The following is a 27,228-nucleotide window of genomic DNA, read 5'->3' on the forward strand; positions in this document are numbered from 1 at the left end:
TGTAGTTATCCATTGTTAGCCAGGTCCTATTGTAACAATACTATACATTGATATTTAATACAGGGGAAACTCATCCAACAATACTAGTAATGTAGTTATCCATTGTTAGCCAGGTCCTTTGGTAACAATACTATACATTGATATTTAATACAGGGGAAACTCATCCAACAATACCAGTAATGTAGTTATCCATTGTTAGCCAGGTCCTATTGTAACAATACTATACATTGATATTTAATACAGGGAAACTCATCCAACAATACCAGTAATGTAGTTATCCATTGTTAGCCAGGTCCTATTGGTAACAATACTATACATTGATATTTGATACAGGGAAACTCATCCAACAATACTAGTAATGTAGTTATCCATTGTTAGCCAGGTCCTATTGTAACAATACTATACATTGATATTTAATACAGGGGAAACTCATCCAACAATACTAGTAATGTAGTTATCCATTGTTAGCCAGGTCCTATTGTAACAATACTATATATTGATATTTAATACAGGGAAACTCATCCAACAATACCAGTAATGTAGTTATCCATTGTTAGCCAGGTCCTATTGTAACAATACTATACATTGATATTTGATACAGGGAAACTCATCCAACAATACTAGTAATGTAGTTATCCATTGTTAGCCAGGTCCTATTGTAACAATACTATACATTGATATTGAATACAGGGGAAACTCATCCAACAATACTAGTAATGTTGTTATCCATTGTTAGCCAGGTCCTATTGCAACAATACTATACATTGATATTTAATACAGGGAAACTCATCCAACAATACTAGTAATGTAGTTATCCATTGTTAGCCAGGTCCTATTGTAACAATACTATACATTGATATCTAATACGGGGGAAACATCCAACAATACTAGTAATGTTGTTATCCATTGTTAGCCAGGTCCTATTGTAACAATACTATACATTGATATTTAATACAGGGGAAACTCATCCAACAATACTAGTAATGTAGTTATCCATTGTTAGCCAGGTCCTATTGTAACAATACTATACATTGATATTTAATACAGGGAAACTCATCCAACAATACTAGTAATGCAGTTATCCATTGTTAGCCAGGTCCTATTGTAACAATACTATACATTGATATTTAATACGGGGGAAACTCATCCAACAATACTAGTAATGTAGTTATCCATTGTTAGCCAGGTCCTATTGTAACAATACTATACGTCGATATTTAATACAGGGGAAACTCGTCCCACAATACTAGTAATGTAGTTATCCATTGTTAGCCAGGTCCTATTGTAACAATACTATACATTGATATTTAATATAGGAGAAACTCATCCAACAATACTAGTAATGTAGTTATCCATTGTTAACCAGGTCCTATTGTAACAATACTATACATTGATATTTAATACAGGGGAAACTCATCCAACAATACTAGTAATGTTGTTATCCATTGTTAGCCAGGTCCTATTGTAACAATACTATACATTGATATCTAATACGGGGGAAACTCATCCAACAATACTAGTAATGTAGTTATCCATTGTTAGCCAGGTCCTATTGTAACAATACTATACATTGATATTTAATACAGGGGAAACTCATCCAACAATACTAGTAATGTAGTTATCCATTGTTAGCCAGGTCCTTTGGTAACAATACTATACATTGATATTTAATACAGGGGAAACTCATCCAACAATACTAGTAATGTAGTTATCCATTGTTAGCCAGGTCCTATTGTAACAATACTATACATTGATATTTAATACAGGGGAAACTCATCCAACAATACCAGTAATGTAGTTATCCATTGTTAGCCAGGTCCTTTGGTAACAATACTATACATTGATATTTGATACAGGGGAAACTCATCCCACAATACTAGTAATGTAGTTATCCATTGTTAGCCAGGTCCTATTGTAACAATACTATACATTGATATTTAATACAGGGGAAACTCATCCAACAATACTAGTAATGTAGTTATCCATTGTTAGCCAGGTCCTATTGTAACAATACTATATATTGATATTTAATACAGGGGAAACTCATCCAACAATACCAGTAATGTAGTTATCCATTGTTAGCCAGGTCCTTTGGTAACAATACTATACATTGATATTTGATACAGGGGAAACTCATCCCACAATACTAGTAATGTAGTTATCCATTGTTAGCCAGGTCCTATTGTAACAATACTATACATTGATATTGAATACAGGGGAAACTCATCCAACAATACTAGTAATGTTGTTATCCATTGTTAGCCAGGTCCTATTGCAACAATACTATAAGTTGATATTTAATACAGGGGAAACTCATCCCACAATACTAGTAATGTAGTTATCCATTGTTAGCCAGGTCCTATTGTAACAATACTATACATTGATATCTAATACGGGGGAAACATCCAACAATACTAGTAATGTTGTTATCCATTGTTAGCCAGGTCCTATTGTAACAATACTATACATTGATATTTAATACAGGGGAAACTCATCCAACAATACTAGTAATGTAGTTATCCATTGTTAGCCAGGTCCTATTGTAACAATACTATACATTGATATTTAATACAGGGGAAACTCATCCAACAATACTAGTAATGCAGTTATCCATTGTTAGCCAGGTCCTATTGTAACAATACTATACATTGATATTTAATACGGGGGAAACTCATCCAACAATACTAGTAATGTAGTTATCCATTGTTAGCCAGGTCCTATTGTAACAATACTATACATTGATATTTAATACAGGGGAAACTCATCCCACAATACTAGTAATGTAGTTATCCATTGTTAGCCAGGTCCTATTGTAACAATACTATACATTGATATTTAATATAGGAGAAACTCATCCAACAATACTAGTAATGTAGTTATCCATTGTTAACCAGGTCCTATTGTAACAATACTATACATTGATATTTAATACAGGGGAAACTCATCCAACAATACTAGTAATGTTGTTATCCATTGTTAGCCAGGTCCTATTGTAACAATACTATAAGTTGATATTTAATACAGGGGAAACTCGTCCCACAATACTAGTAATGTAGTTATCCATTGTTAGCCAGGTCCTATTGTAACAATACTATACATTGATATTTAATACGGGGGAAACTCATCCAACAATACTAGTAATGTTGTTATCCATTGTTAGCCAGGTCCTATTGTAACAATACTATACATTGATATTTAATACAGGAGAAACTCATCCAACAATACTAGTAATGTTGTTATCCATTGTTAGCTAGGTCCTATTGTAACAATACTATACAATGATATTTAATACAGGGGAAACTCATCCAACAATACTAGTAATGTAGTTATCCATTGTTAGCCAGGTCCTATTGTAACAATACTATACATTGATATTTAATACAGGGGAAACTCATCCAACAATACTATACATTGATATTTAATACAGGGGAAACTCATCCAACAATACCAGTAATGTAGTTATCCATTGTTAGTCAGGTCCTATTGTAATAATACTATACATTGATATTTAATACAGGGAAACTCATCCAACAATACCAGTAATGTAGTTATCCATTGTTAGTCAGGTCCTATTGTAATAATACTATACATTGATATTTAATACAGGGGAAACTCATCCAACAATACTATACATTGATATTTAATACAGGGGAAACTCATCCAACAATACCAGTAATGTAGTTATCCATTGTTAGCCAGGTCCTTTTGTAACAATACTATACATTGATATTTAATACAGGGGAAACTCATCCAACAATACCAGTAATGTAGTTATCCATTGTTAGCCAGGTCCTATTGTAATAATACTATACATTGATATTTAATACAGGGGAAACTCATCCAACAATACCAGTAATGTAGTTATCCATTGTTAGCCAGGTCCTATTGTAATAATACTATACATTGATATTTAATACAGGGGAAACTCATCCAACAATACCAGTAATGTAGTTATCCATTGTTAGCCAGGTCCTTTGGTAACAATACTATACATTGATATTTAATACAGGAAACTCATCCAACAATACTAGTAATGTAGCTATCCATTGTTAGCCAGGTCCTATTGTAACAATACTATACATTGATATTTAATACAGGGGAAACTCATCCAACAATACTAGTAATGTAGTTATCCATTGTTAGCCAGGTCCTATTGTAACAATACTATATATTGATATTTAATACAGGGGAAACTCATCCAACAATACTAGTAATGTAGTTATCCATTGTTAGCCAGGTCCTATTGTAACAATACTATACATTGATATTTAATACAGGGAAACTCATCCAACAATACTAGTAATGTAGTTATCCATTGTTAGCCAGGTCCTATTGTAACAATACTATACATTGATATTTAATACAGGGAAACTCATCCAACAATACTAGTAATGTAGTTATCCATTGTTAGCCAGGTCCTATTGTAACAATACTATACATTGATATTTAATACAGGGGAAACTCATCCAACAATACCAGTAATGTAGTTATCCATTGTTAGCCAGGTCCTTTGGTAACAATACTATACATTGATATTTAATACAGGGAAACTCATCCAACAATACTAGTAATGTAGCTATCCATTGTTAGCCAGGTCCTATTGTAACAATACTATACATTGATATTTAATACAGGGGAAACTCATCCAACAATACTAGTAATGTAGTTATCCATTGTTAGCCAGGTCCTATTGTAACAATACTATATATTGATATTTAATACAGGGGAAACTCATCCAACAATACTAGTAATGTAGTTATCCATTGTTAGCCAGGTCCTATTGTAACAATACTATACATTGATATTTAATACAGGGGAAACTCATCCAACAATACTAGTAATGTAGTTATCCATTGTTAGCCAGGTCCTATGGTAAGAGTATTATACCTAAAATATCAGATCGTTGGGTTAGTAGTTTATGTCTCGTGAGTGTTAGATTTCGAGATGACGAGAAAACCCACTTGTAGAGAAAATTATATATTTAAAAGTGGCTCGAATGAGTAGAGAAATCATTAATAGAGGATCAAACAATGTTTCGACCTTCTTTGGTCATCATCAGGTTCACAAAGAAAGAAAGGGTTACAGACCAGCAGCTACCCTTTCTTTCTTTGTGAACCTGATGATGAATGAAGAAGGTTGAAACGTTGTTTGCCCCTCTTTTAGTGCTTTCTCTACCAATACTAGCTGTTTTTAAATATATGAGTGTTAGATTTGTTTTGGAAGCTTGTATTCTATCACCTTCTGTCTTGTTTTCTCAAATGTGTTGTCTAAAACTGCTTCTTAGAAAGGGTTAAACTTATATCAATTGTAAGACAAATTTTCATCTTTTAACTCTGTTACTATGAAATTAAATGAGTAATGTGTGATTTTGTGTCAATTTGTTAAGAGTTCCTCATTCTTAGTGCTATATTTCTCTTTTATCACCAGGCCGAGAACCGATACAAGCTACCTGTAGGCAGTAGGTTCTACAGGATCAAAGCTAAACCTTGGTTCAAAGATGCTCAATCCCGAAAAGAAAGACAAACAAAAGGTGGCAGCAGTAGTGGCAAGTACTTGGGTAGCGGAACATTATCGGCCTCAACAATCTAAAGAAATGGGAACTTGGTTGAAAAGTGGTTAGGTTTTTCTTGTGTCTTATTCATTTCACAGCAAAACAAACTTGAAGTTATAAGAAAACTTCTCAAATCAACCTTCCTTTAACTCACCATCTCTTGTCCTTAACAAAAGTAGATTATTGGTCATTCTTGCAAGTTGCCCATATTTTAACCAAGCATGCACTCTTCTCATCATTGGTGGAATACAGTTTACTGATCCAGTCACCCATACTTTAAACCAGTGACTATTCTCTTTATCATCAGTGGAATACAAGTCACTTGTGTAGCTACCCATACTTTAAACCAGTGACTACTTTATCATCAGAGGATTACTGGCCACTCAACCAGTTATGATATTTCAATCTATCAATTCCTGGCTTCATCATCAGTAGATTACTGGTCACTTATCTAGTTAGTTATACTTTGACCAAATGAACCATGTTCTAATCGTCATAGGATTGCTGGTTACTTGTCTAGTTAGTTTTACTTTGACCAAGTGACACATGTTCTAATCATCAGTGGATTACTGGTCACCCATACTATTTCAATCTAGGAGTCCATGGCTTCATCATTGGTGAGTTATTGGTCACTTATCTAGTTAGTTATACTTTAAACACAGCAACTCTTGGATTCATCATCAGTGGATTACTGGTCACCCATGCTATTTACCCAAATTTCCATTGCTAAGCCTAGTTTATAAATCAAAGCATGATATTATATTAATGGACAAACGGAGAGCTACATGTGCTTGTTAAGTTTACCATGTTAATTGTAAACCTAGTGACTACACTTTCCATGTCATCGCACTATGTACTGTTGTAACTAAATTCAAAACTGCAGTCTTTAGTGAACTGAATGGTGATTTCTTGAACTACAGTTGCACGTTGATACATTTAATTGCATCTTTAACAAATGTTAGAAAATGTAACATAAATAGTGTTCTCAAAATTTAAAATGGGGAAAATTCTGAACTCTAATTTTCTTTATCTATTAATCCTTGAAATGACAGTCACATTCTTGTTATGGTTAGCATGTTTACATGACCTACAAACATGTTTGGTTGTAAGGTCAAAGGTTAGTTTGATTCCATCTGACATTGGATATACATGTTTCTCCACCTTACCACATCCTCCAGAGAACATTGTTTTTGTGGGTAAAAGAAATATAAATATATATGTATATATATTAAGCCTTTTTCTTATTTCTCCTAACAAGAGACACACCTGGACAGTTACAAGAAGTAAACTATGTAAACAGAACTTCCTGAGTTTCTGTACTACTTTCTTCAAAATCCTCCACTGAGACTTTCTAAAGTGAAATAACAGTTTTCCAACGAACAGGGTAGAATGTTTGTGAGTAGAAATGATGTGTGGTAACTTCACTAAAGAACCTGTAGATGTAATAGTAGAACCTAATGAAATGTTAGATTAAAATATTCCATTTGTTGAACACCGAAATTAATCACTCAACTTCTAAGTTTGAACTCTGGAAACAATTTGTAGATTGGAGTCAGTGATTAGTATATAATTGTGTTAAGTCGTGAAAAAAAAAAGAAGATATTTTTAATGGTGGGTTATTAATCTGGTATACGTTTTATATATAGTTTTTAAAAAACAAATATCAGAGTATTTTTTGCTCTTCATAAATTTTCCTGTACAAAAATATTAAGAACAGAAGGAGGTTAGATGTGGATATCGATTGTATCGTAACAAAATATTAAATTGAATTTGATATATGTTCAGTATTAGCTAATATAAAGTAATACACTTTAAAAACTAAGTACTGATTGGATGTAATAAAGACACATTGAATGTGTTAATTAGTGTATAGTAATGCCTGTTTAAGAACCACATAATATTTTATTGGTATTACATAATAAAGGCGTATTTGGAAGTATTACTTATTGTACAATAATGCCTGTTTATGAACTACATAATATTTAAATATTATTACTTAATAAATATGCATTGGACATGTGTGTGTTTAGGCCTAACATATTTAATTTGTAACAGTATAGTACACAAGTATCTGTTTTGTTTTCACGTGAAACCTTTGTTTTTAAAGTTACATTTTCCTTAGTATTTAACTGTTTTGTTTAATGAATGAAAGATGTGTCACCATTAAAAAAATTCAATGGCATGATGCAAACACTTCACAGCAGTCTGTATGTTTTTTAAACACAAGCTTGTAACGTTTAACAATAGAACATCAACTGTTGTAGGTTCAGTTACTAACACTAGCTTGTAACGTTTAACAATAGAACATAAACTGTTGTAGATTCAGTCACTAACACTAGCTTATAACGTTTAACAATAGAACATCAACTGTTGTAGATTCAGTCACTAACACTAGCTTGTAACGTTTAACAATAGAACATCAACTGTTGTAGATTCAGTCACTAACACTAGCTTGTAACGTGTAACAATAGAACATCAACTGTTGTAGATTCAGTCACTAACACTAGCTTGTAACGTTTAACAATAGAACATAAACTGTTGTAGATTCAGACACTAACACTAGCTTGTAACGTTTAACAATAGAACATCAACTGTTGTAGATTCAGTCACTAACACTAGCTTGTAACGTGTAACAATAGAACATCAACTGTTGTAGATTCAGTCACTAACACTAGCTTGTAACTTTTAACAATAGAACATCAACTGTTGTAGATTCAGACACTAACACTAGCTTGTAACGTTTAACAATAAAACATCAACTGTTGTAGGTTCCGTCACTAGCACTAGCTTGTGACGTTTAACAATAGAGCATCAACTGTTGTAGATTCAGTCACTAGCACTAGCTTGTGACGTTTAACAATAGAGCATCAACTGTTGTAGATTCAGTCACTAATACTAGCTTGTAACGTTTAACAATAGAACATCAACTGTTGTAGATTCAGTCACTAACACTAGCTTGTAACGTTTAACAATAGAACATCAACTGTTGTAGATTCAGTCACTAACACTAGCTTGTAACGTTTAACAATAGAACATCAACTGTTGTAGATTCAGTCACTAACACTAGCTTGTAACGTGTAACAATAGAACATCAACTGTTGTAGATTCAGTCACTAACACTAGCTTGTAACGTGTAACAATAGAACATCAACTGTTGTAGATTCAATCACTAACACTAGCTTGTAGCGTGTAACAATAGAACATCAACTGTTGTAGATTCAGTTACTAACACTAGCTTGTAACGTTTAACAATAGAACATCAACTGTTGTAGGTTCAGTCACTAACACTAGCTTGTAACTTTTAACAATAGAACATCAACTGTTGTAGTTTCAGACACTAACACTAGCTTGTAACGTGTAACGATAAAACATCAACTGTTGTAGGTTCAGTCACTAGCACTAGCTTGTAACATTTAACAATAGAACATCAACTGGTGTAGATTCAGACAGTAACACTAGCTTGTAACGTTTAACAATAGAACATCAACTGGTGTAGATTCAGACAGTAACACTAGCTTGTAACGTTTAACAATAGAACATCAACTGTTGTAGATTCAGTCACTAATACTAGCTTGTAACGTTTAACAATAGAACATCAACTGTTGTAGATTCAGTCACTAACACTAGCTTCTAACGTTTAACAATAGAACATCAACTGTTGTAGATTCAGTCACTAACACTAGCTTGTAACGTTTAACAATAGAACATCAACTGTTGTAGGTTCAACATAACACTAGCTTGTAACTGTAACAATAGAACATCAACTGTTGTAGATTCAGACAGTAACACTAGCTTGTAACGTTTAACAATAGAACATCAACTGTTGTAGATTCAGTCACTAACACTAGCTTGTAACGTTTAACAATAGAACATCAACTGTTGTAGATTCAGTCACTAACACTAGCTTGTAACGTTTAACAATAGAACATCAACTGTTGTAGATTCAGTCACTAACACTAGCTTCTAACGTTTAACAATAGAACATAAACTGTTGTAGATTCAGACAGTAACACTAGCTTGTAACGTGTAACAATAGAACATCAACTGTTGTAGATTCAGTCACTAACACTAGCTTGTAACGTGTAACAATAGAACATCAACTGTTGTAGATTCAGTCACTAACACTAGCTTGTAACGTTTAACAATAGAACATCAACTGGTGTAGATTCACACACTAACACTAGCTTGTAACGTGTAACAATAGAACATCAACTGTTGTAGATTCAGACAGTAACACTAGCTTGTATCGTTTAACAATAGAATGTTATTATCCGTTTCAGTTTGTCCACATGGATCTGCACAACTTATTCTGTATGTTTAGAGTTATGTTCCTCTTAATATTTCATTGTTAAAATAATATTGGGTATGTTGAAACGAGCACTTGTATATTATACTAAGAGAAATTATAACGAGTTTATAGGAATGTTTGGGCCACAAATGGTCATTTTTACATTCTCTGGTTCTTGTATATATTTTGTACATCAATAAAGTATTTAAAAAATTTGAATAAGATTTGTTTCTGTTACTATAGTTTCATTGAGACTGCTGTTCATCACCCTTAAAGTTACACTCAGTTTATAACAGGCTATTTATCAGTGAAAGACATAAAATTGGTCACGAAGTTAACACTAGGAGAGTTTAGTTTGTGCTATCACCAGGTTACATCATCAGAGACTGCGGGTCTAGGATTGTCATAACAAAACACGCAGTCGTAATTGGTGAACAGATAGTGACATCAGGTCAAACACTCGTGCTTTATAAATAAGATCGTGAAAACAATGACGTCATATTTAATCTTAATACACTGTATTAATTGAGAAGAGGTCATAGGAAGGAATTACATTATATTTGATCCATTGTTTTAAAAACTATATTGATTCATATCAAACAGTTTTCAATTAAACAAAACGTCTTAAATTCAACTGAAATAATCTAAAAATTTGAAAGTGGACGACATAAATCTTAGGTAATTTAATGTCCAAAAGAATGACGTAGGAACAGAGTTATGTCATGGGCATTACTTTAAATGTACATTTTGTGTTTTCTGTAATATTTCAAGTTAATATTTCTAAGGTGTGATTCCATAATGTAATATATATATATATATAGTTTACGTTTTCAACACTAGGATCGCTTTCATCGTTCTTTTTAATCGATGCTGAAGAACTGATTTGTATGAAATAAAAGTCCAAAGAACAAAATCTCTATGTTATTATATAAAAAGTGCAACGTTTAGTGCTAAGTATAGAAGATTTTAAGGTAATCAAACAAAATAATCGGAAGAAAATTCGTTTCACTTCAGTTAGGCTATCGTCTGGAACACAAGGTTATTTTATATCCGGGTATTTCGCTGTTTCTCACGTACAACGTTTTTTTTTTCACTTAAAAATAATTACTTAGATACTATCATTCGTAATCCTCTATATTTTTGCAATAAATATTTTTACACGTATTTTGTAGGTGCTTTAATATTTCTTGAGTATATGGGACGAAAATAAAATATATCTGGTTTGACAGTTTGTTGCAACAGAACACTACAGATAAATTCGATTTATCGTGCTTAACACGTCTGCGGGTTCTCTGACAGCGTCGTTTAGTAAAAACAAAGGATCGAAACAGTCTGTGTTGTAAAAACTATTTATATTGTAAGAAAACACTGAGTCACACCCAGTTTCTCCCAGCTGTGATTCTAGGCACTTTCTTCTCTGTGTTTCGTTACCATTTACGAAGATGTTTGGACAGTAACTCCAGCAAGGAGATTCTAATTGAGGAAGAGAGACCCCTGGTGTTGGTTTCATCATCTGATACCGAAGTATTAAACCGGAAGTAGCTTGTTCTTCTTCCTGTCGGAGAAAACTTTCCAGAGTTGAGACATGTATGGACTGAGGACAAGGAGTGTCATCCAGCTGGGTTGACACATAGTCATTTGGTGGACAAGAAAAGTTTGACCAACCTTCAGATTTGTTGATTGGCTCATCCAACGCTAAAATATCTTCTGGGTGGAAGAGATCCATATCGTCCTCAGGTCCTAAATTGGTAGGACTTAAGTAGCTAACGTTGGCATGAAAGGTCTCTGGAATGCAGGACAAAACCTTTCTGTTGTCACTTTGAAGACAGGTTTCGTATCCTTCGAAGTTAACGAAGTGTTGTGAGCAAACAATCTCCTCATAATTGGAGCCGATGATATCATTATCACCGAACAGTAAAGAACTTCTCTCCCAAGGATATTCCTCGATTATAGCGCCATCTGTGACTTGTAACGTGGAATCGGTGTAAATCTCTGCAGCTGACGTCATGGTGTTCGCCATATTGGCTTGATTACTCACTGGCATCTTTGATGACATGGAAGATGGTCCATCTGACGACGAGCAGAGGTCACGTTTAGTTGATATAGCCAGAAATCGCGACAGACACCCAAATTCATTTGGATTTTCCGCTGAGATAACAAGGGAAAACAAAGAATAAAAGAATGATCAAATTATAATTCCAGAACAACTCTACGTTGTTAAATTTACTTTGATTATCCACAGATGTTCCCATACAGCCGGAACATTGTGTCTTCTAGAACGATGTTTAACGTTTAAACAACAGAAAACACGAAAACCTTAAATCCAACATACATCAGCTACCAATAACAGTATGTAATACTGCAAAGAAAAAAAAAATTAAAACCAAATTATCATCTTATTTTTCAAAATACAAATATCTGAAAAACACTCATTGAATCCAAAAACTATTAACCTAGTGTTTCCATCCAATTAAAAAATATATTAATCCTACATTTTCATTTAATACAAATCCCAGAGATCAGTTGTTAATCTCACATTTTCATTTGATACAAATCCCAGAGATCAGTTGTTAATCGTACATTTTCATTTGATACAAATCCCAGAGATCAGTTGTTAATCGTACATTTTCATTTGATACAAATCCCAGAGAACAGTTGTTAATCGTATATTTTCATTTGATACAAATCCCAGAGAACAGTTGTTAATCCCATATTTTCATTTAACACAAATCCCAGGGATCAGTTGATAATCCTACATTTTCATTTAATACAAATCCCAGAGATCAGTTGTTAATCATACATTTCCATTTGATACAAATCCCAGAGATCAGTTGTTAATCCTACATTTTCATTTGATACAAATCCCAGAGATCAGTTGTTAATCCCATATTTTCATTTGATACAAATCCCAGAGATCAGTTGTTAATCCCACATTTTCATTTGATACAAATCCCAGAGATCAGTTGTTAATCCTACATTTCCATTTGATACAAATCACAGAGATCAGTTGTTAATCGTACATTTCCATTTGATACAAATCCCAGAGATCAGTTGTTAATCCATTTTCGTTTAATACAATTCCTAGAGATTAGTTGTTAATCCTACATTTCCATTTGATACAAATCACAGAGATCACTTGTTAATGCCACATTTTCATTTGATACAAATCCCAGAGATCAGTTGTTAATCCTACATTTCCATTTGATACAAATCCCAGAGATCAGTTGTTAATCCTACATTTTCGTTTGATACAAATCCCAGAGATCAGTTGTTATTCCCATATTTTCATTTAACACAAATCCCAGAGATCAGTTGTTAATCCCACATTAAATCCCCAAATCGTAGATTTTATCCGATATTCTTGCGTTTACTTTTCTCGCAAACATAAAAATAGTTAACCTGTTTATGTTACCTTTTCATTTATTGGGAAAATACAATTAACTTATTTATACTACAATTCCATTCAATGAAATAAATAGTTAAACTGTTGATAATACACTTCCATTTAGTGTTAAAAACCAAAAGAGAATTAACCTGTTTTAGAACATTATATTGATCTGGTGAAGCCAAAAACGAGTCTTTTTTGTTTTTTATTAGGTTGCCCAGAAATAAATGTTGTTTTTAAACTGCGAAGTTTGGACAAGTATAAACCACTGTTGTAAAACATGATTTAATCAACGTAAGCACCAATTGCTTCAACACACTTTTACCAACGTGTAACGATGCTGTTTATACCCCTGATGTAGAAATCAGAGTTTCTATGGTCAATGAACTCCCTGGAAGCCTCTTCTGCAGCTGTATGGTTTTGAAAGCGTTTATTGTTCAAAAAGTTGTCAAAGTGCTTGAAAAAATGAAAATCTGTAGGAGAAAGGCCTGGGGCATAAGATGGATGAGGCAAAACCTCATTCCCAATTCGTTCAATTTTTGGAGTGTCAACCTTAACAGGTCTCATAATACCAATTTTGATGATCTTCAGTCAGGTCATGCTGGTTCCCCACTAGTACAGTGGTAAGTCCACGGAGTCACAACACTAAAATCAGAGATTCAATTCCCCTCGGTGGACTCAGCAGACAACACAATGCGGCTTTGCTATAAGTAAACACACACACAGCTCATGCAGAACCCACTTATCAAACGTTTTCGTCTTTCTAATCACACTCAGGTGGCGACCAATGTTTAATTTACTTGTACCCAGTTTTCTTGCAAGCTCACGTACTGTTGTGTGAGAATCTGTCTCAACTGCTTTACTTAATGTGTTTTCATCTAAAGATGGCTTCCTTTCACGACCTTCGTGGTCTTTAGACTTTCATCTCCATGTCGAAAAGTTTAGAACCAACGCTGAACTATACGTTCAGTAACAGATCCATGGTTGATGTTCCGTGTAGTTTCAGTAGCTTTTCGTCCAAGTTTGATGTCGTAGAGGTAACTCAGATGAAAGTCCTTCTTTTCCATGAAGGCCCAGCATTGCCAGGTGGTTAAGGCCCTCGACTCGTAATCCGAGGATCGCGGGTTCGAATCCACCTCACACCAAACATGCTCGCCCTTTCAGCCGTGGGGGCGTTATAATGTGATGGTCAATCCCATTATTCGTTGGTAAAAGAGTTAGCGGTGGGTGGTGATAACTAGCTGTCTTCCCTCTAGCCTTACACTACTAAATTAGGGACAGCTAGCGCAGATTGCCCTCATGTAGCTTTGCGCGAAAATTCAAAACAAACAATCTTTTCCATGCTGCCTTAGGGGTTGTGAAACTTACTCTGAGTAGAGTTGAAACAGCAGACAATTAAGACACCTTTTAAGCGACAACCTAATATTTCACTGCTCTATCATGTAAGAAACAGGGGAAGTTGTGATTCTACTGTCGTCTCTTAAATAGGAGAGAAATGAAAGAAATGCGCACATGAAAAGGTTTTGATGTGTTCATGTCGACAAGTTACAATTTATAGCTAGGCCTAAACCTTTTTATCAAGTCGACAAATTTCGTGTCCAGAGTCAGGGCTAGAAATTTTACTCTGTGTGTGTGTGTGTTTCTTATAACAAAGCCACATCGGGCTATCTGCTGAGTCCACCAAAATTTTACTCTGTCGACAAGTTCTGTGTCTAGTTAGGGCTAAGTATTTTATTATGTCGACAAGTTCTGCGTATACTTAGGGTTAGAAGTTTTATTATGTCAACAATTTTCGTGTGCAGTTAGAGCTGAATGTGTGTCTTGAAATGTCTTTTATTCAGTTTTAATTATTTAGTTATATTCCTATAATCTCTCAGTATTGTTGAAATTGAGATTAAATATATATCCAAAAATATTACAAAAATACACAGGCTTTCGTAGGGTATCCTAACTTTTTCACATGACTGTATATATATCTGTGTGTGTGTGCACATTTTATTATTTTATTGGTTTTAAAATTTTCTCATAAAGCTATGCAAAGACTTGTAGGCGCATAGCCGTCTCTTTATTTTGAATTTATAGACTAAAGGTAAGGCATCTCGTTATTCAACAGTACCCACTGCCAACTCTTTAGCTACTTTTGCCGGACGAATACTAGAATTTGACTGCCACTCTTATAGCACCTCAAAGTGAGGATCACATTTCTGAAACAAACAGATGTGAACATGAATCCTTGTACTGAACGTTCGTGTAGACGATTCATAACATAAGTTACAGTTTGTATCCTTCTTTGGTTGAACTAGTTTGCTTATAAGGCACATTACGTGTTGCTTACAGTTTGTGTCCTTGTTTGCTTGAACCAGTTAGTAATGTGTCTTATAAACAATGTTGTTTACATTTTGTGTCTTTGTTTGCTTGAACCAGTTGGTTTACAAGACACATTACTATGTTATTTACAGTTTGTGTCCTTGTATGGTTAAACCAGTTGGTTTATAAGACACATTACTATGTTGTATTCAGTTTGTGTCCTTGTTTGCTAATGAACACATTCACAGTGGTCAAGTGGACAAAGCCGATGTGTGGGGTTTTGTTACAAGTGGCTGTTTGACCGAACGAGCTCTTTACTGTCTTCTTGAACTGTCAAACAGCGCAGCATGCTGGTGCCGAGATTATATGTTCAATATGAAATTACTACATGGACATAACTTTGTATATCCTTATTTTATTCGTAACCATGAACAAACGATAAGTGTAGGTGTTCTAGCTGTGATATGAATTATAAAGCGACATCTGTGGTACCTTACGAAGATGAGAAATCGCACATACTTTAGTTTCCTGTTCTGATTTCTTATCCTTTAATCTTGGAAATTAAGATAAAAAGGATTAATAGGTTTAGTCGAACCAGCAATTTATCAAAGTGATAGATCAGTAGACGCCATGTTTTATGTAAAAGACAAAATAACAAAAGTTATTGTTCTGATATTAGTTTGCTTCGAATTAAAAATACATATATATTTGTAATATACTTCGAAATATTATCATACGTAAGCATGCCACAAGCGATTTGTCGAATAAACCACTTCACAGAATCTGGAACGAAACATTATCAAGTTTCTTATTTGACCACCAGTTGTATTTATTTTAATTTAAGTTAACCTCTATTTTACTGTTCTAAAACTTACCGTATTTTAAGCCTATGGAGGGCTCTGACGAAATATGAGATAGTCTAATGAAGTCATGATTAGTGCTAGACACTTCGCATGACGGCAGCACGGAAACCTGATAGAAAAGGTTTGGATTGTTACGTACACTTAGCCTAATAAAATAAAATATTTATACACGAGAACATACGAAAACGTTTGTTTATATATTTATACATGTATATATGTTTCATTTAAGGAAAGGTAGCTAGTCAAAAGTACACACCGCTAACTTTTCTGCTACTCTAATCGAACAGTGGAATTTGACCATCTCTGTTACAAGGTGTAATTGCGATCGAGATTTTACGGCAAGGGAACGCGTACCACGAACCCTAACATTCACAGTCTGGCATAATTCTTACTAGGCCTATCCTGGACCATATGATGAAAAAAAAATGTTATTTTGAATCAAATTATTAAACCTAAAAGTTTTCAACTGAATTTTTAATATCAGCGATTATTTAAAACTCGTTTTTTATGTCAAAAACGTAAACTTACTTCTTTGTTTATAACCAATCCAACAGTGATGCAGTGACCTCTGTAAAATTATAATTAATATTTCGGAAAAAAACAACAATATTTCTATCACGAAAATTTGGAATGGAAAGAAGTCTATTTGAAACAAATACCAATAATAATATTTTTAGGTTTTTTTATGAACATTTCCGGTTTATGATAATTATTTTAGCTACAAAGTGAAGTTAATAATAATTTGGGCAAACTTTGGTTTATTATTAAAACAAACTTCGGAATGTGAACTAGCTTATACAATTTAATGCGACCATTTAACCTTTGATCGAGTGAACACTCTCTGTTAATAACTACCATATTTGCTTTCCTAACCCTAGTTTAATCAAATTAAAACTCTTATTGGACAAGAGATAGCATAGCTAGCGTGCTTGTACCGTGTATCAAATAATTCGGGGTTTGCATCCTGTTGACGTAAGAACGTGCTCCACATTCTGGAGCTGAGACTGCGCTCTTCAGTCAGGTTAGTGTAGAGCCGAATCCAACAGAGAAAGCTCTTGACTACAGCTTTGCCTCGAGTCTATCAGTTTAAAATTACGAGCGATAGCAAAAAGATAATCCTAAGTTTAATTATTTACACAAACAAATCTTTCACTTATCGCTAGCTAATTCGTCTAAAATTTTCCAAAGACTAGAATCACTAGTGTCCTAGCAGCCAATCACGTTTCATTATCTTACCTTATTAAGTCTCTATCAACCAATAACTTTACGTGACAGAGCAACTGGTTTTATTTTTTTTTTAAGTAAGAATTTTTTATGATCTCTAGCTTCGTGGTTTACCAGGTGTCTACCAACAGGTGGTGACATCAGAGTTCTATGATACAAAGTTATCGATTCACGCATCTCACTTCAACTCTTGGAACAGCGAAAACAGTTTTTTAACTTGGTTTATTTTAAGCAGAAAAGCTACAAAAATTCTGCGTTATATCTACCACAAGGATAGAACTCCAAACTTTACCGTTATAAACCATCAAGGTTTCTACTGAACCACCGAGAGGAAGTGGAGAATACGGAGTAGTGACAAAATAATAATTTAAAATATCTGCATGTTTCAAACTAAACAATTCGAACTAGCCTGACGTTATTTAAACATACATATACATCCGAATTACTTCCAGTTCCGGAACGTTACCTCTTTATCTTTTTCTCTACCTCTTCTTGTTCCAGACCGTAACCGTTTGGTTTCTCGGAAGTAAGATCTTCGAACTTCCGCTGTGGCTTTTGGTTCCGGTTTTGGATGGTCGTGAACGCCCTTAGCTTGAAATAAAATTGCATTGTCTGTGTGTCTCCAGAAATGAGTGACAGGGTACCCACAGTGCCCTCTACAGGGCAATACCTCTAGGTAACCAGTACACTTTCTGTTTGGGCACGGCTTGCCTACAAGAAAGATGGAAGTGTATTAGGTTTTTAATATAAGCTATTCCAATTCCAATAGAACGTGTTGGTTATAAAACATAGTTAATTTTTCAGAGTTTATTTAAAAGAACGGTCATCATTTCCGTTCGGTGAACTACCTTTCCAAACCCTTGTTTTTCTGTGTGTTTTAATAAGCAATAGTGACGAATCATTCGCAAGCTTAACGACGCGGTCCTGATATAAAATATCCTCTTTACACTTGCTATTTAACTATTTAAATTCACCAAGTTATGTCTCATTCTTGTCACAAATCCACTTTTAGCGATTTAAACTCAGTAGATTTCGACACACAACACCAACACCATGTCAACAACTACATAAATGCAAACCAAGCTTCATTCTCACCAGGATTTCCCGGAGAGACACTAGAAGCATACTCAAATTCAATCAATAGAAAAATAACCATAACCGAATTAAAGATTAATATCAAAAACTTGAAGAACACTTCCCCCGGACATGACCAAATACCAAATATTATTCTCAAAAAAAGTTCCACTCTCCTACTACAACACCTCACAAACATCATGAACATTTCATTAGCGACAGGGTATTACCCTGACACGTGGAAAAAAGCCATCATAACAACGATCCCCAAGAAACAAACTAACAGAACAAATCCAGATAATTTCCGCCCCATCAGTCTGTTAAGCTGCCTTGGCAAACTGATGGAGAGAATTATCTCCAACCGTCTCCTCCATTTTTGCGAATCAAACAACATCCTTCCAGAATCTCAAAATGCCTCCAGAAAAATAGACAAACAACAGATCACCTCACACGACTCACCGAATCAATATACAAAGCTTACAACAACAATCAAGTAACCATCGGGGTATTCCTAGATGTCAAAAAAGCATTCGACAGCGTTTGGCACAATGCCATCATATACAAACTAAACCACCTACAAATAAATCCTACGATAGTCAAATGGATTTCAAATTTTTAACCAATAGAACAGCACAAGTAAAAGTCAATAAAACCATATCCAAATTATTTAATATAACGGCAGGAGTGCCCCAAGGATCAGTCCTCTCTCCACTTCTTTACATAATTTTCGTCAGTGACATACCTTTTCCAAATCTAACATACACACACAATTCACAATACGCAGATGACATCGCAATCTGGAGCACCTCCAGAAACCCAGTAATGGCCATGTCTCGCGTACAAGAATCACTAAACAACGTCTCAACATGGAGCAACAAGTGGAGGGTCGTGTTAAATCCGACAAAAACACAAGCAATCACCTTCTATAGAAAACTAAAGAAGCAAAGAAAAATCTAGAAAAATAAATCTATCACTTGGAAACACAACCATTAACATGAGCAAAACATCACATTCCTTGGCGTCACTTTCGACACAAAACTAACATGGAAAAAACACATAAACAATATACACTCATCAATAAGAAAAGGATTTCATATCTAAAGACTATAACTGGTAAACAATCAAAATGCGCACCGAACACCATTATACAAATATACAAGGCTTACATCCGTCCACTAATAGAGTACGGATGTCAAGTAACATACAACATGTCAAACAACACACTCCAAAAAATCCAAGTGCAAGAAAACAAAATATTAAAATCCGCATTCAGTTTACCATCTTTTACACCAACAAATTATCTACACCAAATTAGTAATTTACCAACTATAAGAGACAGAATAACAGAACTTTCTCTGAAATATTATCGAAAAGCAGAAAACAGAAACAAACTAACGGCATCACTACACAAATTATCAAGTGCACCAACAAAATACATATCACCATACAACATATTTCAAGAATCACAATCCACTCAACAAAGAGTCTAAATACATAAAAACTATGTTATTAACATGAATTCCTTTTTTTTTCAGGTACAGGGCACACGACAGGCAAAACTTTCGGCGCCTGTCGTGTGAAAGTGGGTTTTCTCGGGGTACTCCCGTTTCCCCCCACATCAAAATCTTCAGGCACTGGATTTCTAGATCCCAGCCCAGGCAACCTTTTTGCCAGACCCAGAATCGGGCCGTTTGATTTGATCTGAATTTGAATGAATTACATTCATGTTCACATCTGCCCAACTTTTTCTTTTCGAGACAGGTCCCGGCCTTTCCTTCCACTGCTGCCTTTGCCTCCACCCAAAAGACCATTTAGTGAGACATTCCCCACCCAAAAAGTCAAGAATAATAACGATAATTAATTTATTAAAATAATAATAATAAAAAAAACCCACCACTTAATCCTAATAACAATCCACGAAAGGGGACGAAGAGGAACTACAAAGTTCCTGAACACCCCAGTTGGAGAGAGAACTCTTCTGATTTCTCTCTCTCTAAACTGAACCCCTGCCACGTTAGTTTAGTTTAGTTAGTCATTCTTGTCACAGCTCACGCGTTTTTCAAAATCCGCGTTTATTTGATATTTTCACACGTCACATGCCATTATTCAGGGTAATGATGTTAAATTCACATTTTAATGTCCTGGATTTACCTCCTTACACTCAAATTTAATCCTCGATAGGCTACGTTTTTTATTCTTAGAAAGTTTCTATGACTAACCCTTTTTTCAGTTTCTAAGCAACATTTTCCTTGTTGCTTTGTTCTTGTTGTTAAGCACAATGCTACACATTAGGCTGCACTTACTGAAGTTAGTGTTGGTTATTTAGTTAGGTATGTTGTAGTTCTATAGTGTTGATGATAAACAGATACTGAACTTAGTGTTGGTTATTAAGTTAGGTATGTTGTAGTCCTATAGTGTTTATGATAAACAGATACTGAACATAGTATTGATTATTAAGTTAGGTGTGTTGTAGTTCTACAGTGTTGATGATAAACAGACATTGAACTTAGTGTTGATTATTCAGTTAGGTATGTTGTAGTTCTATAGTGTTGATGATAAACAGATACTGAACATAGTGTTGATTATTAAGTTAGGTGTGTTGTAGTTCTATAGTGTTGATGATAAACAGACATTGAACTTTGTGTTGATTATTAAGTTAGGTATGTTGTAGTTCTATAGTGTTGATGATAAACAGACATTGAACTTAGTGTTGATTATTCAGTTAGGTATGTTGTAGTTCAATAGTGTTGATGATACTGAACATAGTATTGATTATTAAGTTAGGTGTGTTGTAGTTCTACAGTGTTGATGATAAACAGACATTGAACTTAGTGTTGATTATTCAGTTAGGTATGTTGTAGTTCTATAGTGTTGATGATAAACAGATACTGAACATAGTGTTGATTATTAAGTTAGGTGTGTTGTAGTTCTATAGTGTTGATGATAAACAGATACTGAACTTAGTGTTAATTATTAAGTTAGATATGTTGTAGTTCTATAGTGTTGATGATAAACAGACATTGAACTTTGTGTTGATTATTAAGTTAGATATGTTGTAGTTCTATAGTGTTGATGATAAACAGACATTGAACTTTGTGTTGATTATTCAGTTAGGTATGTTGTAGTTCTATAGTGTTGATGATAAACAGACATTGAACTTTGTGTTGATTATTAAGTTAGGTATGTTCTAGTTCTACAGTGTTGATGATAAACAGACATTGAACTTTGTGTTGATTATTAAGTTAGGTATGTTGTAGTTCTATAGTGTTGATGATAAACAGATACTGAACTTAGTGTTGATTATTAAGTTAGATATGTTGTAGTTTTATAGTGTTGACGATAAACAGACATTGAACTTTGTGTTGATTATTAAGTTAGGTATGTTGTAGTTCTATAGTGTTGATGATAAACAGATACTGAACTTAGTGTTGATTATTAAGTTAGATATGTTGTAGTTTTATAGTGTTGATGATAAACAGACATTGAACTTAGTGTTGATGATAAACAGACATTGAACTTTGTGTTGGTTATTAAGTTAGATATGTTGTAGTTCTATAGTGTTGACGATAAACAGACATTGAACTTTGTGTTGATTATTCAGTTAGATATGTTGTAGTCCTATAGTGTTGACGATAAACAGACATTGAACTTTGTGTTGATTATTAAGTTAGGTATGTTGTAGTTCTATAGTGTTGATGATAAACAGATACTGAACTTAGTGTTGATTATTAAGTTAGATATGTTGTAGTTCTATAGTATTTGATCAAGGTCGTTAGACTAAAACATTGGCCACAAAATTATTAGAAAGATGTCACTTATTTCTTGGAACTTATCTTACTTTGATATATTTTTTAAACTAAGCTCTGCATTATTTTCCAACAGATACTAAACATTTCTGGCAAACCGTGTTGTTTTTCCTGGCTTTGTCACAGATGGCTGGCCGGAGAGTGACCCTCCCTTCCACACACCCTACACTGCACACTAGGACTCCGATACATGACTTTTTTAGAATGTGGACGTTATGGTTGTTGGTGTTTCTCATGGCCCAGCTGCTGGAATGTCGCCGTGCTTCCTCACAGTCTGGCTTGTACACGAAGCGACAGTTCCCATCAGGCCACTCCTGGTAGTTGTCATAGGAAGTAATCTACAATAAGAGGTAGTTAACTGACTTACAGTCGAATATATCTGTAAAGTTTAGAGAAAGCTACCAAGGACTCGCGACTAAAGCATCGTGTGTAATTAAACTTGTCATGATACATGAAATTAGTAATGTTATAGCTATGACTGAGCAGAGCCTTCGATGACAATTGCCTAAGTTCAGATCATGAATTAAAGATTAGTCATCTGATCTGAGGTACAAATGATTGGCTACTTATCCACGTTCTACGCTGAGATTTTCCATTATAACGATGTATAACCACATCTCTGGTCCATTTCCATGCATAGACGGAGTGGCTAAACTATGACATTCCAAATCACAACACTGGCCATCAACTGCTTGACTTGTGTAATAAGTGAGGGTAAGTAATTCACCCTAGTTTATACCAGCGATTTGTAGTTGTCATAGTTAAGATACAACTAATTCCATCTATGTGTCAGAAACGCAAGAAATGTCAAAACGAAATATGATTTTAGCTACTTAGAGAATACTATACAGGGTTTTAGTTCCTATCTACTGAAGGTATGAATGTTTGTTATCACTGTAGGTGCTGTGTATAATTATATAGAAGATAACACATAAACAAAACGTTACTCTGGAAGTGCTATACTTACTGGTGTTGTTTACTTCTTAAACTTATGTTTATTTTTATGTATCAACTTTGTAAACAACTTTGACAAAACATTGATTATGACTCACCGGTGGAAAGTTGTTATCACTGATGTCCCACTTGGAACTCGACGTCTGAGAAGGTTTGGGCATCTTGTCTGTCTCGTCTGTAGATCACTAAAGATTGGAGTGTTATTAGAGTGACTGATCATTAGATCATTAAAGTTTGGAGTGTTATTAGAGTGACTGATCATTAGATCATTAAAGATTGGAGTGTTATTAGAGTGACTGATCATTAGATCATTAAAGATTGGAGGGTTATTAGAATGACTGATCAATAGGTCACTAAATATGGGACTGTTATTAGAGTGACTGATCATTAGATCACTAAATATGGGTGTGTTATTAGAGTGACTGATCATTAGATCATTAAAGGTTGGAGTGTTATTAGAGTGACTGATCATTAGATCATTAAAGTTTGGAGTGTTATTAGAGTGACTGATCATTAGATCATTAAAGATGGGGGTGTTATTAGAGTGACTGATCAATAGATCACTAAATATGGGTGTGTTATTAGAGTGACTGATCATAAGTTAATGAAGGGGGTGTTATTAGAGTGACTGATCAATAGGTCATTATATATTTATTACGTTTGTTTGAAGTTCGTGAAAAGGAATAATTAAGTTTCGCCAGAAGTGACGTCACATGTTTTAGTTTTATCTTTACTGTTGCCTGAACCAGGATCTAATCTTTGTATTTTCAGCATTTTGAAGCTGACCGTTGTGGTATTTCTTGTTTGTGACCAGGTAGTGAAGGAGGGGGGAGCTGGGAGAGAGTTATAGATCTTCCCCTTTATTCCCCAAACTATTTTATGTGTTTAGAATCTGTAGCAGACGACAGAAAACAATAACATTTTATGTGTTTAGAATCTGTAGAAGACGACAGAAAACAATAATATTTTATGTGTTTGGAATCTGTAGAAGACGACAGAAAACACTAACAATTTATGTGGTTAGAATCTGTAGAAGACGACAGAAAACAATAATATTTTATGTGTTTAGAATCTGTAGAAGACGACAGAAAACAATAATATTTTATGTGTTTAGAATCTGTAGAAGACGACAGAAAACAATAATATTTTATGTGTTTGGAATCTGTAGAAGACGACAGAAAACACTAACAATTTATGTGGTTAGAATCTGTAGAAGACGACAGAAAACAATAATATTTTATGTGTTTAGAATCTGTAGAAGACGACAGAAAACAATAATATTTTATGTGTTTAGAATCTGTAGAAGACGACAGAAAACAATAATACTTTATGTGTTTGGAATCTGTAGAAGACGACAGAAAACAATAATATTTTATGTGTTTTAGAAGTTCTCATTATTTATGAAGTATTGAAAATCGTTTCAGTTGTAGAATTTAGTTGAGTAACGTAGCTTTAGGATTACAGACACTTACGGAGCACGGTACGATAATTTGTTGTTAGAAACATGCAGCCTGCCGTGGCTGTTGTAACATTTTCCTTGTCATTTTAAAGTGGACAACACTGTATTCACTGCACAAAACAAATGTATACGACTACTTCTTCTGCTTTAATGGCTTCAGTTCTTATTTGTAAATTTTTACCGGATGTTTGGCGCAGATAGCCTTGTTGCTTTGTGCCATTTAACACCAAATCAACCAACCAACTTATTTCTAAAAAGTCTGTTAATACACGAGAGAGACTAGACGAACACGAGAAAATCCACTGTGTTATTATATTTCAATCAAAGCACGACGTTTGTAAACAAATATACTGCACAAACGTCGGTAAAATCATACTATAATATAATTTTGCCTATATGATACATGAAAAACTTTTTTATTACGTGATGTGCTACCCTCAACTTCGCGAAATGTTTATCCTGTATACATGTATTTTTTGCTATAAGGGTCACGATTTTCCCGTCACCGAGAACTTTATTTTTCTCCATTCTCAGGGTGCAAATGTGATGTCACGAAACGTCACACGAGCATTTAATGCGCTGAATCCATGAGTAATTAAAAATAATCTTTTACTTACGAATTAGTAGAACTGATGTTCCAGAAATAGCTATTAGACTAAATAGGTAAATCTAGAACATTCATCACGATTACTTGAAACTCGCTGTGATAAAGAATGTGCAAGTTTTGTAACCAAAATAAACAATTTTTGCATTTCTTACGTAAGAAGAAACACGTGGACCTTCTTGTAAAGTTTAACATAAATAGTTGGTTGTTAGTCTTAACATCTGCCATTGTAGACTTCCAAACAATATAAAGAATTTATTTAATCTTCGTTTAATCCAACTGAACAACACTAAAAAATAATAAAGAATTCTAGAGTGAGATCTGAAAGGTCGAAGATCATGCGACCTTTGACTTGTCCTTTCTATGTTAAAGAATTGTCAGTAACAGTTTCTGATGTGTTCTTGTTAAGTAGAGAAAACATAAGAACATTTTCTGACTTATGTGTTACTATGACAACATACGAAATAATGTGGACAATGAAACGTCACTAGAGTTGAAACTGTTTCTACACATGAGATTTAACGTCCAGTAGAGAAACAGGGAACTTACTGAAAGTCAATGAGATAGGAAGAACAACTTTTGGACCTTACCTTTACCTCGAACAAATGGAAGTTACACAGCCATGTTACCAGAAAAGGACATCAACGTATTACGGTTTGGTCTGATTGACCTTATAAACCTGAGTAATTTGTGTACTAATTGCTGGTTTGTTCGACATAAGTACCCGCTTTCCGTGAAATTCTCCAGCCATGTGGTTATTATTATCTGACCATCTGCTCTGTGAGGACCCGTACCACGTGGATTCTTCTAAAGAGGGGGTCAAAATCGTATGGGGAGGGTGTACATTACGCATGACATCAGCCCTTCCGCACATTTAGTGTTACTGCTCATATACGTAACCCATACAGCCCCTGTTTAACTACCTGTTACTTTCTAAAAATAAAGGAAGTTTCTGTTTAACTACATGTTACTTTTTCTAACAATAAAATTTCTGTTTAACTTCCTACTACTTTTTCTAACAAGAAATAAAGTTTCTGTTTAACTACCTGTTACGTTTTCTAACAATAAAATTTCTGTTTAACTTCCTATTACTTTTTCTAACAAGAAATAAAGTTTCTGTTTAACTACCTGTTACGTTTTCTAACAAGAAATAAAGTTTCTGTTTAACTACCTGTTACGTTTTCTAACAAGAAATAAAGTTTCTGTTTAACAACCTGTTACGTTTTCTAACAATAAATAAAGTTTCTGTTTAACTACCTGTTACTTTCTAACAATAAGTAAAATTTCTGTTTAAATACCTGTTACGTTTTCTAACAATAAATAAAGTTTCTGTTTAACTACCTGTTACTTTTTCTAACAATAAAATTTCTGTTTAACTCCCTATTACTTTTCTAACAAGAAATAAAGTTTCTGTTTAACTACCTGTTACGTTTTCTAACAAGAAATAAAGTTTCTGTTTAACTACCTGTTACGTTTTCTAACAATAAATAAAGTTTCTGTTTAACAACCTGTTACGTTTTCTAACAATAAATAAAGTTTCTGTTTAACTACCTGTTACTTTCTAACAATAAGTAAAATTTCTGTTTAAATACCTGTTACGTTTTCTAACAATAAATATAGTTTCTGTTTAACTACCTGTTACGTTTTCTAACAATAAATAAAGTTTCTGTTTAACAACCTGTTACGTTTTCTAACAATAAATAAAGTTTCTGT

General features: G+C 34.1%; 2 protein-coding genes across 3 annotated transcripts in view; one reads left to right on the forward strand and one right to left on the reverse strand.

Moving 5' to 3' along the window:
* Positions 1 to 9,237, forward strand: part of LOC143241619 (uncharacterized) — a 51,223-nt gene extending 41,986 nt beyond the window's left edge. Inside the window, exon 15 of the mRNA XM_076484795.1 lies at positions 5,428 to 9,237. Within this exon, the coding sequence (XP_076340910.1) occupies positions 5,428 to 5,589 (162 nt within the window). The 3' untranslated portion in view covers positions 5,590 to 9,237. The remainder of the gene's footprint in view (positions 1 to 5,427) is intronic.
* Positions 9,238 to 10,431: 1,194 nt separating this feature from the next.
* LOC143241876 (uncharacterized) lies at positions 10,432 to 26,253 on the reverse strand. Of its 2 annotated transcripts, none has more exons than XM_076485161.1 (6): positions 26,106 to 26,253; positions 23,551 to 23,637; positions 22,584 to 22,836; positions 18,085 to 18,329; positions 16,407 to 16,503; positions 10,432 to 11,987 (listed from the first exon to the last, which is right to left on the reverse strand). In XM_076485161.1, the coding sequence occupies exons 2-6, from the start codon at positions 23,611 to 23,613 to the stop codon at positions 11,086 to 11,088; spliced, it is 1,560 nt and encodes a 519-aa protein (XP_076341276.1). In that variant the 5' UTR covers positions 23,614 to 23,637; positions 26,106 to 26,253; the 3' UTR covers positions 10,432 to 11,085. The 2 variants fall into 2 exon arrangements, with proteins under 2 accessions (XP_076341276.1, XP_076341275.1); XM_076485160.1 differs by having other exon boundaries at positions 10,433 to 11,987; positions 23,551 to 23,627.
* Between the last annotated feature and the right edge of the window lie 975 nt (positions 26,254 to 27,228).

This window comes from Tachypleus tridentatus, unplaced genomic scaffold (genome assembly GCF_004210375.1).
Source record: "Tachypleus tridentatus isolate NWPU-2018 unplaced genomic scaffold, ASM421037v1 Hic_cluster_1, whole genome shotgun sequence".
In the NCBI taxonomy this organism is placed as follows: domain Eukaryota; kingdom Metazoa; phylum Arthropoda; class Merostomata; order Xiphosura; family Limulidae; genus Tachypleus; species Tachypleus tridentatus.